Source organism: Nanorana parkeri, unplaced genomic scaffold (genome assembly GCF_000935625.1).
Source record: "Nanorana parkeri isolate BGI_ZX_2015 unplaced genomic scaffold, ASM93562v1 scaffold814, whole genome shotgun sequence".
NCBI classification, from domain to species: domain Eukaryota; kingdom Metazoa; phylum Chordata; class Amphibia; order Anura; family Dicroglossidae; genus Nanorana; species Nanorana parkeri.
The window spans coordinates 746,176-759,695 of NW_017307082.1; the positions used below are offsets into that span (position 1 = coordinate 746,176).

Genomic DNA, 13,520 nt, shown 5'->3' on the forward strand with positions numbered 1-13,520 from the left:
CATCCAAAAATATGTCTCCACCGCGTCACGGCCCGTCTCGATGAGGTCACTGGTGGGTTAGAAGGGGCTTGTACGTCACCAGCGCGACATCCAGCCGCCGCATTCTACACTGACACACACCTCCTCCTCCGCCGCCCGAGCGCACGGCGATGACGTAGAGAGGCCGGCGGGAGGGGAGTGGCGTCACTGGGAAAGAGGTAGAGTAGTCACGCGGTGCGGTCTGATGAGAACGGCGACTTATCGAGGGCTGGCAGTGTGATCATAACATGCAGAGTGACAGTGCTCTGTGCTGGGCTGCTCATGACTCCCAGTGACCCCGCCGGACCTCGGGGACATCCTCCTCTGATCCTGCTGAGCGGATCATCCTTGTCCGCCTCCTGGCTCACCTGACCACAACAACAGCAGTAGCCGCCGCCTCCTCCTGCTGAGTCCAGATTAGCCGCACCATGAGCTGGTTCTTCTCGTCATCTAAAGGCTCCAGACCTCTGCCACCCCTCAACAGCCTGCAGCAGCAGAGACAGCGCCAGATCGACTCTCTGAAGGCTTGTCATAGCAGGTGAGAGCCCTGACGCTACTCACACCATTCTCCAGGACAGGGGGGTGCTAGCTATAGGCAACCAGGAGCTTCTTAGATCTGCAATAAGATAAGTCTCACTCCTTCTGCTGCAGTCTTTATATCAGGGCTAAAACAAAACCCTGCTGACAGTGGCCCTGGCTGATGGAGCGCAGAGATCTTCCTGACATGCTGGTTTGTAATGCATATGACACCAAAAACTAAAACACAAGTTTTGGATAGACTGATATTTTAGAGCCGGGCTTCTGAAATATTGATCTGAGGTCCCAAATCAGAGAATCATTACTGTACTGGGACCCCAGAAGACAATGATCTCCAACATGTCCGCAAAGACCAATCACCATGGCCGAGCACTCCACCATTTCTGTACGCTGACAACTATGTGTTTAGAGGACATTTCTAATGGTGCCATTCACACTGTGGGGGGGGATTCATAGAAAGTGTCTGAGACTGATGTGGTAGTCTATAGCAACCAATCCGCTTTCATTGTTTACACGTGGAATTTAAAGGATAAGTTCACTTTAATACAACTTGCACTCATCCTTTTGGCCTAATTGAACGCTCCCTCTCTGTGCAAAGAGAAATGAAATTCTGATGGGCCCGGCCTCCATTGTTTACATCCTGCTGTGATCATCTCCCTCTCATGGCCGCACCTGTGCACTACATCCCCATTAATGTCTGTGGGGCTGTCTTCCGGCTGCGAGATGGAGGTAGACAAGCCCCATCGTTGTCACTGTACATTATAAGCAGTGCACACAGAATCATGGGACATGTAGTTCTGATGCATTAGTACAAGGGGCCAGTTCACAGTCCTTCAGACCTTAGGTGGGCCGGACTATAGGAGTAGAAAGTGCCCCGGTGTCAGTGGGAATAATCAATGCTCCAGGGTTGGTGAGCAGTGGGTGCGAATAAAATTACCTCGTGCCTGTGGTTAGTGGGAGGGGGAATAGAGCCCCTTCCTTGGTGTCAGTGAGAGGAATAGAGCCCCTTCCTTGGTGTCAGTGGGAGGAATAGTGCCCCTTCCTTGGTGTCAGTGGGAGGAATAGTGCCCCTTCCTTGGTGTCAGTGGGAGGAATAGTGCCCCTTCCTTGGTGTCAGTGGGAGGAATAGTGCCCCTTCCTTGGTGTCAGTGGGAGGAATAGTGCCCCTTCCTTGGTGTCAGTGGGAGGAATAGTGCCCCTTCCTTGGTGTGGTGTGAGGATAGCGCCCCCTCCTTGGTGTGGTGTGAGGATAGCGCCCCCTCCTTGGTGTGGTGTGAGGATAGCGCCCCCTCCTTGGTGTGGTGTAAGGATAGTGCCCCCTCCTTGGTGTGGTGTAAGGATAGTGCCCCCTCCTTGGTGTGGTGTAAGGATAGCGCCCCCTCCTTGGTGTGGTGTAAGGATAGCGCCCCCTCCTTGGTGTGGTGTAAGGATAGCGCCCCCTCCTTGGTGTGGTGTAAGGATAGCGCCCCCTCCTTGGTGTGGTATATAAGGATAGTAGTATTCATTATCTTAGGGGGCTTTTCTTGGTGTTTGATTAGCTTATAGGTTTATTTAGTAAGACAAAAATCAGAGTACGGTAACCTATGGCAACATTATTATTATTTAGGATTGATATAGTGGCAATAGTTAGCACAACGCTATACAAAATAAAGGGAGACGGTACATTATAAGTCTGGAGGGTTAGGAGCGCCCTGCTCCTGAGAGCTTACCATCTAAATTATTTCCTCTACCTGTGATCTGAATATATGAAGTAGAAGTTGTATTCCCTTACTAACCTTTGTACTTTATTACTAGTGTTTGGTTAGATTTGTGATAATACATTTCCTGATATCTATGGAACAAATGAAAACCGGAGCAAAATGTTCCGTTAGTGATAGTATGATCTATTATTTTTTTCTCTGTCAAATGGGGAGGTATAATGTGCTTTTTGTTTAAACATTGCCAAAACCTATTTTGTAAGGTTGCTTTATTTTTTTTAATATGGATTGCAGTAATTGCTGGAACAGATCGTCAGTCCTTCATGTGACACATTAGTCATTGTTACATGAGCCATAGCATGGCCGTACTTGCTACTTTCACGTCAGCTGACTGCAGACTGACTCCACAACATTCCTTTTTCTTCTATTACACTTTTTGTTGATGTCAAAATGTTCTCTCAAGTTTGTTGAAATTTTGTGTGTTTCCGGAGTTAGTGATTGAGTATCATTTATAAAGAATATACTACTTTATCTTGGCAAGCAAGCATGTACCCCTTTGTATTTTCCAGTACAAGTGATGAAATAAAAACATGGTAATGGTTCCTATGGGTAATACCCCAGCAGCCTTTTATAGGTACAGTGTATTGTGATTTATTGTTAGGTTGCTAACTCTGTGACTTTTTCTACATTTGTATTCACTACTGCTGTTTGTTATAGCCAAGCAGGAATAGCTGTTTAATAAAAAAACTAGAAAGCTGCCTGGTGAACGTCTGTGCCACTGAAAATGGTTTCTGGCTAAATGGCATCAGCACATTGTTATTCAAGAAACTAAAGCAATGTGTGAAATAAGCAATCATACTAGTACATATTTGCTCATATGTCTTCATCCATGGCCCCAAGTGTCAGTTTGTTATTTTTATGGGGTACCAATGGTTGTTTGTAGGGATGCACCGATACCGATACTAGTATCGGTGCCGGTACCGAGTATTTGGGTTAGTACTCGCCCAAATGCTCCGATACCTAGCACGAGTACTTCCTGTATCAGGAAGCCGGGCAGCACATCATTACACGCTGCCCGGTTTCCTGATTGGCGAGAGAGCACGGAGCCGTTTCCTGGCCAATCAGGAAGCCGGGTAGCGTGCAATGACGCACTGCCCGGCTTCCCGATTGGTCAGGAAGCTAGCAAATCCGGAAGCCGGGTGCCGTGTAATGACGCAGCGCCCGACATTCTGATTGGCCGGGAAGCCGGCGTCATGCTCCCTTGTCATCTCATGAATCATAATATGAAGAAAGTGACCTTAAAGCATTAGTTTGTATTGCTTTAGAAAAAAATGTGACCTGTCCCTTTAAGAAAAAGTATCGGTAATTGGTATCTGCGAGTACTTGATCAAAAGTATCGGTACTCGGTCTTAAAAAAGTGGTATCGGTGCATCCCTAGTTGTTTGCTACCGTTTTGACACCGAAAAGTGAATGTGAGAAACTGATTGTTGGACCCCATTAGGTGTGCAACATAAAAGGTTCACACCATTTGGGATTTGTGGACCGGGTGAGTCTGTGGGATACAGCACCAGAGATTGGATGGATATAGCAGCCAGAGCTGCCTTTTTTATTTTTAGGAGATGCCAAGGACAAAAAATTAGCAAAATCATTGCTCATTCTGGAGTTGGGCTTTTAAAGCGGGGCTGGACAAATCCCAGGAGCTGGGTGGCCAATGTTCCTTAAAAATGACAGCTGGCACCCAAATTTTTTGTTGTTTGTCAATGGGATTGGCTACAAAAACCAAAACTGCTGGCTCCTGGATCGGACAGACCGGCTTTAGAATGCCATAATAATGTGTCCACCCTTGCTTTAAAGTAAATGTGTGGCCACTATGGGCATTTTTATTATTTACACATGTAACATGTATAAATATAAGTTTAGAGCTGCAACTAATGAATATTTTCATAATCAATTAGTTGGCCGATCATTTTTTTTTAATGGGTTAAAAAAAAAAATGAAATACCATCTTTTTCTTAAAATAAAATACACAAATGGGGTGTTACAAGCTTAAAATTTACTTCAGAATCAAACCGCATGCACATTTGTTTCAATCGTACTGCACTGGAACACACAGCATTGCAGTACCGCACATTCCAGTGCAGGCGGTCACACTGTCGGCGGATTTGGGGTGCCATTGGAATGAATGGCAGTACAACGCACATCCCGCAGCAGAATTTGTCAGGTTGACACCAAAAATGACTTCCCACCGTTTTTATACTTTTATTTAGTAATTGTATCTATTATGTGAGACATTTTAATTAGTTTCATGGATTTAAAATAATTTGAATTGTAAAACTCCAACCAATATAATAAAATAACCAAACTTTTATTTAAAATAACATCCCTAAATTGTGCCAAAAAATAATTTTTTATAAATATATATATATCCCAGGGACTTTAAACTTTTTGGTTTTTTTTTATATTCCGCTTTATTTTTTACTTCATTGCTATCACATGGGGGGGCAAGCCCCCTATGTGATGGCACATTGGAGGTGACATGGAGGTGACAGGTTCTCTTTAAGGTAGAATTAGGGGTATATTCGGCCCCTAGTGTCACCTTTCCAATTCACTGGGCAATGACCGCTGCCTGCTGAAGCAGCTGAAAGTAAATACAGGAGGCAGTGGCTGGGTGCAATAGCCAGCCTGCAATTGGCTATTTTAAATTGCAATAGCAGGCTGGCTATTGCACCTGCCTGCTGTCAATCAGCAGAGGAGGGAACTGAAGGAGAAAGTTCTCCTTCAGGTCCTTCTCTGCTGATTGGGAGACTTGGCGGGGGAATGCAGAAGCACAGCGGTCTTTACTCCCCGCTGGACGCTGGCTGGAGCGCTATGTCCCCTCTGATCGAAGGGGACACAGACCGCAGCATGCAGCGGCTCCCATCGAGGAGGAGAACGGAGGATTAGGGGGGATTCAACTAATCGATAATGAGAATCGTCGTCAATGATTCTCATTATCGATTATAATCGGTTTAAGTTGATCAGTTGTTGCGGCCCTATATATGTTAAAACTATCCCTCGCTATCCCTTGTAGCTGCAGGCACTGTGGAGCTCGGCCCCCCCCTCGTGCAATCTTCCAGCCTTCTATGTAAACGCAGAGCAGGCCCTTTTAGTAGTGAGGATTAGGGTGGGTTGAACTGCTGAGGCAAGTTTTGCTGTACCTGTTGTCTTAGGATTCTGATGTGGGGAGTCACAGACCCAAATTATAGGGTCTATTTCTAAACAAGTTGCAGAGCCATTTGCCCGGCGAATATCTGTGAATGTTCCTTCTGTGTGAATAAAGGCAAAAACAAACGATCTTAGAATATTTTCTGTTCTGTAGCTTTTCTTTAATAAACCAACCCCTATGTGTAGAGCATGAAAATGGATAATCAGAATGATTCAGGAGGGAAAGGGTACTGGCAGGATCACCAGGTACTTTCTGCCGAAATTAACTGTTGATTAAAAAAAAATTGCAGTGCATGTACAAGAGTTACTAGAAGAAAGACCGAGGAATATACTAATAAGATATGACAATATATGAGGGTCACATCCACTTTAATGTGGGAAATTCAGGGCTTGTCATGTGTCCCTGGCACTCAGCTCAAACATTTGTATCACGTTTTATCCTGAGTTGTATGTTGATGGTTTTTGTATATATTTCTTGTTTGTATCGCTTTTTTCATTTGTACCTTCTAGTAGCACACTTTTTATTAAATGCTCTTTCATTTTGTTTTAACAGTATCACTGAAATTCAGAAAGATGTGGAATATAGATTGCCAATTACTATACAAAATGTCACCATCAACATAAATGTGTAAGTATTACTTAGACTGTTTCCTCTGCGTTTTGTGACTAGTTTATGCTGAAGGGAACAAGTCTGGATAGTGATCTGGAAACTGTATAGACATGTTTTTATGCTCCGGTCCTAAGTAATGATGTCCCTGGGCTTGGTAATAAGCCAGTTCGCGTAAGCTTGCGCAGGACTGGAACTGTCACCCCCTTCTCCCAGTTCAATCAGTTGTGGGGAGAAGCATTTCCCATCCCGCAGTTATGTCACAAAGGCAGGGGATACCCCCCCTCAACCTGCACCTGCCACCACTGGATGGGCCAAGAGGAGAGTTTGGCAATGTCAATTTTGAATGGGCTCAGGCAAACTGGTTCACACCAAGCCCTCCAGTCCAGGTTCTCTAGTCTTAAGCAATCTATCATAATGTCCAGACATGTCATTGAGGGAGTCACATCTGTGTATAGAGAGATATCAACTGTGGGAAAATTGGTATTGCTTATGCACTTCAGCAGGTTGCTTCTGGAGGGGATCATCTCTGCCAAGAAGTTGTGAGTTGCCAATGCCTTATGCTGTCAGCTACCAGCTGCAGATCTTGGTTTATAGGCTGTAAATAAAAAACAATGGGCCAGATATGCACTTATTTGATGAATATATCTGTCAATCTGTATAACTGCAAATTGGTAGCCAAAAGTCTACATGTGATAATTGACCTCAAAGCGACTGCATCACAAGATACCTACTGAATTAAGGATGCCATTGGCTGACTTTAAGGTTGCAAATCAGTTCTAGGGCAAGCCCATAAATGACAGTGATGCTGTAGCTTCAGTTTTACTGTCCTGAGACTTTTATGTGGCCCAGGAATCAGGTTGGCATCTTCCATCTGTCAGGTTTCCCAGTTAGGGGTTTTGCTGTGGCAGTTTCTATTTAAAGCAGAGGTGCCCCAGCTGTGGTGAAACTAGAAATACCATCATGCTTCTGTCTCTGGGAGTCATGTCTGGCTGTGAGAGTCTTGCAATGCCTCGTGGGATTTGTAGTTCCACAGGAGCCAGAGGTTGCACACGCCTTCTTTTAAAGGATAGGTGCACCTTAGTGCTTTTCTCCTTCCGTACGTTTTCTCCCTTTGCTGAGTGCTTTGGTTATAGCTTGCATATTCTTGGATAAACCCTCTGGGCTCCGTGTTGTTTGGCTTGCCTGGTGCCTCACAACCTCTTTTCGAAATCTTGCCTGTGGGCAGTGTCCCCCCTGTGCATGCTTGCCACAGACTCCATTCGTTTCAGTCGAAGGTCCTTTGACAAGCTGATAGCCTGGAGATTGGCCTTCCATTGAAATCGATAGTCTTTGCCATGCATGCACAGGGGGCACACTGAATAGTTGGGAAGATTTGAAACAGCTTTGTGACTCTGGATAGGCTAAACAGTGAACATCGCTGGAAACCTGCAGGTTAGGTATGTATATGTGACTGCCAAAATGCTCAGCACAGAGAGGGACAACATTACTTGGCAGTAGATGATACTTTGAGTCAATTAGATCATGGGTTTTGGAGGGGGGGTTGGATGTTTGCACAGCCTCTATCAAGCTATATCTTCCCGGTGTAAACAGTCATATCATTAGTCAAGGGTAGGTAATCTCGGCACCCCAACTGTTGTGGAACTATGAGACATTGCAAGAGTCTGAAGGCTTCAGCCAAGACTGCCGGAGGCAGAGGCATGATGGGAATTGTACTTTCACCACAGCTGGAGTGCCGATGTTGCCTACTAATAGAATGTCTGTCTGTGCAATGGGCCATTCTGTAAATGTGGATGATGTTGTATTTATTTCTTTGTCAAGGAGACAAAGAAATGTGTCTTTTTCTTTGCTCCCAGTTGCATTTGTATTCTTATTGTGTGATTGTGGCAATACATCTTCTAATGCATTTATCTTTCCTTTTTTGTAGTTTGCTTCCTCCACAATTTCCTCAAGAGAAACCCGTCATCACAGTCTTTCCTCCAATTAGACATCATCTAGTGGACACACAAGGCACAAGTGTCACATGTCCTTTAGTAAACAATGTATGTTTTTTTTGTGAGAGAAATGGTTTGTGTTAGGGTAAAAAGTAGAGAAACCCCAGTATGTGCAAATATTATATATTCTTCCTGTTTCCAAAGTTGCAAACTAGAAAGAGACATTGCTGCAGAGATTCAAGGTATGATGTAACCACATAACACTGGGAAGAGAAATGCTCTGTAAAACACACATTAGGTATGACTCTGGGAGGTATTATGGTTGTTAAGCAGCCCCTGTTGAGTGCTGGCTTCAGAGCAACAAAGTAAGGAGTAAAGGCCGCCATATACTGCCCGATTCACACAATCAGATAGCTATTGTATGCAGGCAGCCACGGGCACCCACAGCTGACGTTGGCACTGCTGAACAGTGACTGCATCTGATTGGTGCACCCACTGCTCCGATTTCTACTGAATAGGCCAAAATGCGAGCCATCTATGAGGACCTTAAGGAACATTAATTAAAGTAGAACTTCGGGCAAATTAAATCTTAACCCTTGCCGTGGACTACCCCAGCACTGCAAGGGTTAAGTGCTCAATTTGTCTAGGGAGCTAAAATAACAAAGTTGTACTCAACTAAACCACAATCCCAGTTTGCCCTAAGACCTCTACCTTCAGCCTCGCTGCTCCTCCACTCCAGCTGTCTGTGAGCCGCCATCCTATGAGGGGTACTGTGAGTACCCCCTTGCATTGCGGGGGTAGCCCCACTGCACGGGTTTAAAGTTTTTTTTGGTTTGCGCAGAGTTCTTCTTAAGGGTAAGGATTGTTATAGATGGAAACAAATATGACCTTGATTTCCATTTTAAAGCATTATGGGTATTACACAGAGATACGTAGAAATGGAAAGTATACATTACATCCCAGAGGTTTATAGCCCAGTGATGTCTTATGATGGAAATCCATAGTTTATCACAATAGAAAGTCCAAGTAAGTTCTAGTAAATATAATAGGATGGCATCACTCGGTGAGCAGCCATATGTTGTTTAATTAAAAGTTGTAAGAAGAGTATGATATGCTAACCAAGTCTGATTAACATAGATTACTGGAACACGACATCATAGCCAAGGCATTGCTCATCAGGGAAAGCAACATCTGATCATAAAATGTAGGCACATGAGCAAACAAGGCAAACTGCCAAAGTAGTAAAAACATAGCTACTACCTAACATAGCATCATGCAGAGAAGGGTGGCAAGGATAGTGGCAGAAGTAACATCTAGCTTATTCCTTTTAATAGGTAAAATGGTGACAAAACAGCATATGTAATACTGCGTTATATTGAAAGTATTTCCCATTACATATTCATTCCTGGCACATATTACAGTATTCTATTTCTATGTTCCTCCATGTACTAGTTTACCTATGGACTGTGTAGCTTTCCATTCTAGTGAGAGCGGATTGTCCATGTGGGCCCCCATCACATAGCATAAACATATACAAGAACCATCTTCCCAATGTCTTGTATCATAATTCTGTTTCAGATTTTGCTTGCAGGGCCACTGCATAGATCTAGTAAGATGAAAGCTTTTATTATAGGAGGAGTTCTCCTTTTCCTGAACCTGTTTTCCTAGGGTGCCTCCTGTTCAACAGTGAGACTGGCACCCCTGTGCTTTACTAGAAGTGTTTAAAAATAAAAATTCAGCCTGTGAGCGGGTACTCTAAGATGTCTGCCTTACCTTTTTTGGATAGAAGGTATCTTCTGTGCACCTCTCTGGTTTGCTTTCTGTATTCCCCTGTATGACCACACGATGCTTCCGGCCTCCTGTGGCACTCTAAATCTCTAAGGCACTAGGTTTTAGGTGTGCATGTAAAGCTGAATAATGCTTTAGGCACTAGTAAGGACTCTAAGCCTGAAATAAGTGCTTTTAAATACCCTTTGTAGCAGCATATTAGTGGGCATCTAAAGGAAAACAGCAATGATTTTAGGTCAGATGTTTGGTTTTTATAATGGTATTTTGTATACTATTTTACGAATATATTTATATCATGACTAAGGATTCCCAGTACACTATGGTTTACCCAAAGAGAGCGCAGCAGCCTGCCTTGTGCTGTTTGATTGAAACCTTGGGCTAAGCTGTTTGGAAATGGGTGAATCATTCTCACTCTATGTAAACTGAAGTAACAAGCATTTTACAACCTACCATTAGGCCTTGTTCACACCAAATGCAGACCAGATCCGGTCAGGTTTCTGCACACGCAGTGTAGTGGGTTGTGCCGCGTTTTAGACGCGTTTTGGATGCGTTTAGGGCCGGTTTTGGTAAAAAAAAAAAAAAAAAGATCCAGAGCAGGTAAAATAGGGCTTGCCGCATTTTTTTCATCCGGTCTGGATCTGGTCTGGATCCGCACGCTGCGATGTGAACTGGAGGTCAAAATACCATAGGAATACATTGGACGCAGTTTTGATCCGGTCTGCACCTGCTCTGGTCCGGATCTGCTCCACGCTTGGTGTGAACAAGCCCTTAAGCTGTCTGATGACATGTGGAAAGGACACCAAAGCTTCACCTGCTTGCTAAAAAGAAACTCTAAATATTAATTTGCATTATTTGATATTTACTGGATTTATTTTATTATGATCGAACAAAATCATGATTTCTTTTCCTTTTAATCTATACGGTAATACTTTTTCGGTGATGTTTACCATTAGGTCGATTTTTCTAAGACTTTAAATATGTAGCTAATTTTCTTTTGTGTTTCTTTCTTCAGTTTACTATGCACTCTGATCTTGGGAAAATAGTGCAAAATTTGTTAGAAGAATTTTGGAAGAATCCTCCAACACTAGCCCCAGCTTCCGGCACTTTTCCTTAGTAAGTAGCAGTGGTATGTTTTAATGATGGTGGAAACGGCATAGTTATGGCATCGATGGCTACATAGTTCTAGCAGTGTAATGTTGTCTTTACAGCAGTTGTGTGTGTTTGATAAAAAGGAAGTTATCCGTCAAAAAGAAAAGCATTCATTTTGGATAAAGCATAAATGGGGGGCAGCTCTCAAAAATGATTTGCAGGATTCACAGATGTGGTGTGCATAGCTACCAAATTCCTTCCATCCATTTGCGTTTACTATGTCTGGCTGACCTATGTGTGCACCCCACTGACTTAATGGGAAATCTTCACATACACTGTTGGGTACCATTAGCACAAGCTGATCGGGGGGGGAGCAGTTATGTGAGGGCTGCAAAAGTAAGTAATACTTTCAGGTCAGGAACCACATTTTTTTTTCTCTGCTTACATTTATATTCTTCATTTTGATAAAAGGTATTTTTATAGACATGTAGAGAAATGGGCAGCACAGTGGCGTAGTGGTTAGCACTTCCGCCTTGCAGCACTGGGGGTCCCTGGTTTGAATCCCGGCCAGGTCACTATCTGCAAGGAGTTTGCATGTTCTCCCTGTGCTTGCGTGGGTTTCCTCCCGGTACTCCGGTTTCCTCCCACACTCCAAAGACATGCTGGAAGGTTAATTGGCTCCTCTCTCTAAAGGTGGCCATACACTCGACCACCATCGCAAGACCTTAGTCTTGCGATGGTTGTACAGGGATTAAAAAAACGTACGATCTGCCTATCTTGGACAGGGAGATCGCACTCTCTGAAATGCTGAACAGGGCAGTGTGCGCGTGCGGCATTTGTCTTCCGAGCACCGTTCTAACCAGCCGAGAATCGTACGATTCCCGGCTGGTTTTCGAACATGCTGGTTCGATGGAAGACATGCGACCGTACAGTAGAAACGGTCGCACGTCTCCGTTCACACTACTCGATTCTCGTACGATCGCGGGATTTCCCACGATTCTCGTACGAAAAAAAAAAAAAACACAGTAAAAATCCACCACGAACGCAGGCAACGCGAGAATCGAGCAGTGTATGGGCACCTTAAGTTGGCCCTGTATGTATGTATGTGAGATGGGGACCTTAGATTGTAAGCTCCTTGAGGGTAGGGACTGATGTGAATGTGCAACTATGTAAAGTGCTGCGTAAATTGTTGGCACTATATAAATACCTGTAATAATAAATGTTGCCACTCCAAGCCTATATGAAAATCCCCCACCTCTGGAACTCCGGGTACCGACCATAAGAGAGCCCAGCCATGCTTAACCACATTCTGTGAACTCTGTAGAAAAGCAGGAAGTGGCACGCCGATGTCACATCAATTCTGACATTATTAGAACTGTACATAGCACAGTACAGCCCTGTCTGACCACATAGATGTATACTGTATCTCCAACCTTAAAAATCCACTCCAAGAGTCCACTGAAAAATGAGGGATTATAGTTTATGCCAAAGCCTAGCGCTGATGGTGTAAGCTGCGGAGAGAAAATGATGCAGTAGGCCCTTTGTATATGATCCTGGTATGTGTACCTGGTAAACGAGACCAGCGTGTTCATATCCTGATCTGTTTATGGCAGCCACACTAGGAGTGGAAGATTGATGGTAATCCACGCTCCCTGCAGAGCAGAAAGCTGAATTTCATCCTTACTTAGCCTGTCAATAACCTTATCTGCAGCTTAACATCTTTGGTATTCTAATAGGATTTTAGGGTAACTCTGTGTTAAACGTGTGTTTACCTTTCTTCAGACTGCTGCTATTCATAAGAACTATCTGGGCAGATTACAGTGTGCCTCTTAGGCCAATGAATTACAAAGAGAATGAGTAAACCACGTCACTTACTTCAGATTGGCGTGGAGCAGTTCAATATAAGGGCTCATTTGCCAGCATTCCGTCCTACTAATTAATAAAATTGTAGTAAGTTTCAGCTGCATATTTTATAATGCATTTGAATTTCCATAAAGTTCTATCCCACTCCTAATCAGGAGTTATTGGGAGTGGGATAGAAGTTTGTAAACTTATTGAAGATTTCCATAAGATGTACTTCAATGCACTGGCACAATTTCACTCTTGTGGAGATGCACTTGCTTCAATGCTATTACAAAGCCTGCCATCTGAACAATGTAACATTATCATTGCTTGATGGAAGCAATGCATTATGGCAGGGCTCAAGAAATCCCAGTTGACATGGCAACTATAAATTGCGTCTTGGCGCTTGGCTTTTGTCAGCCCATTCGCCTCCGCATCAGTCCTGCTTCTCCTGCTCTCTTCCTTGCTACGGTGCCTGCGGCATGCACTGCTTTCTCCTCCAGTTACCTCCCCTATTGATTAACAGCAGGCAATGGGCGGGTGCAATAGCCAGCCTGCTATTGGCTTCTGCAATGTGAAATAGCCAATAACGGGTTGGCTATTGCTCCCAGCCACTGCCTGCTGTGTTTACATTTGGCTTCCTCAGCAGGCGGCTGTCATTCCCCAGCTAAAGCTGTTCACCCATGTGACAGCAATTAAGATATATTTTTTTTGTTAAAATAAATGTTAAATACAATTAATAATACCAAACACAAAAAAAAAAAAAAACACAGTAAAAATCCACCACGAACGAAGGCATACAAA

The 13,520-nt window shown here is 43.9% G+C and overlaps 1 protein-coding gene across 2 annotated transcripts in view; it reads left to right on the top strand.

Annotated features, from left to right (window-relative positions):
* Positions 1-255: 255 nt before the first annotated feature.
* The window catches only part of VPS37A (VPS37A, ESCRT-I subunit), a 33,025-nt gene continuing 19,760 nt past the window's right edge, over positions 256-13,520 (top strand). The window contains exons 1-4 of one of the 2 annotated variants that reach the window (XM_018565117.1): positions 256-556; positions 6,010-6,084; positions 7,991-8,105; positions 10,798-10,898. In XM_018565117.1, coding sequence (XP_018420619.1) covers positions 447-556; positions 6,010-6,084; positions 7,991-8,105; positions 10,798-10,898 — 401 coding nt within the window. In that variant the 5' untranslated portion in view covers positions 256-446. The remainder of the gene's footprint in view (positions 557-6,009; positions 6,085-7,990; positions 8,106-10,797; positions 10,899-13,520) is intronic. The other variant, XM_018565118.1, reaches the window with a different exon arrangement.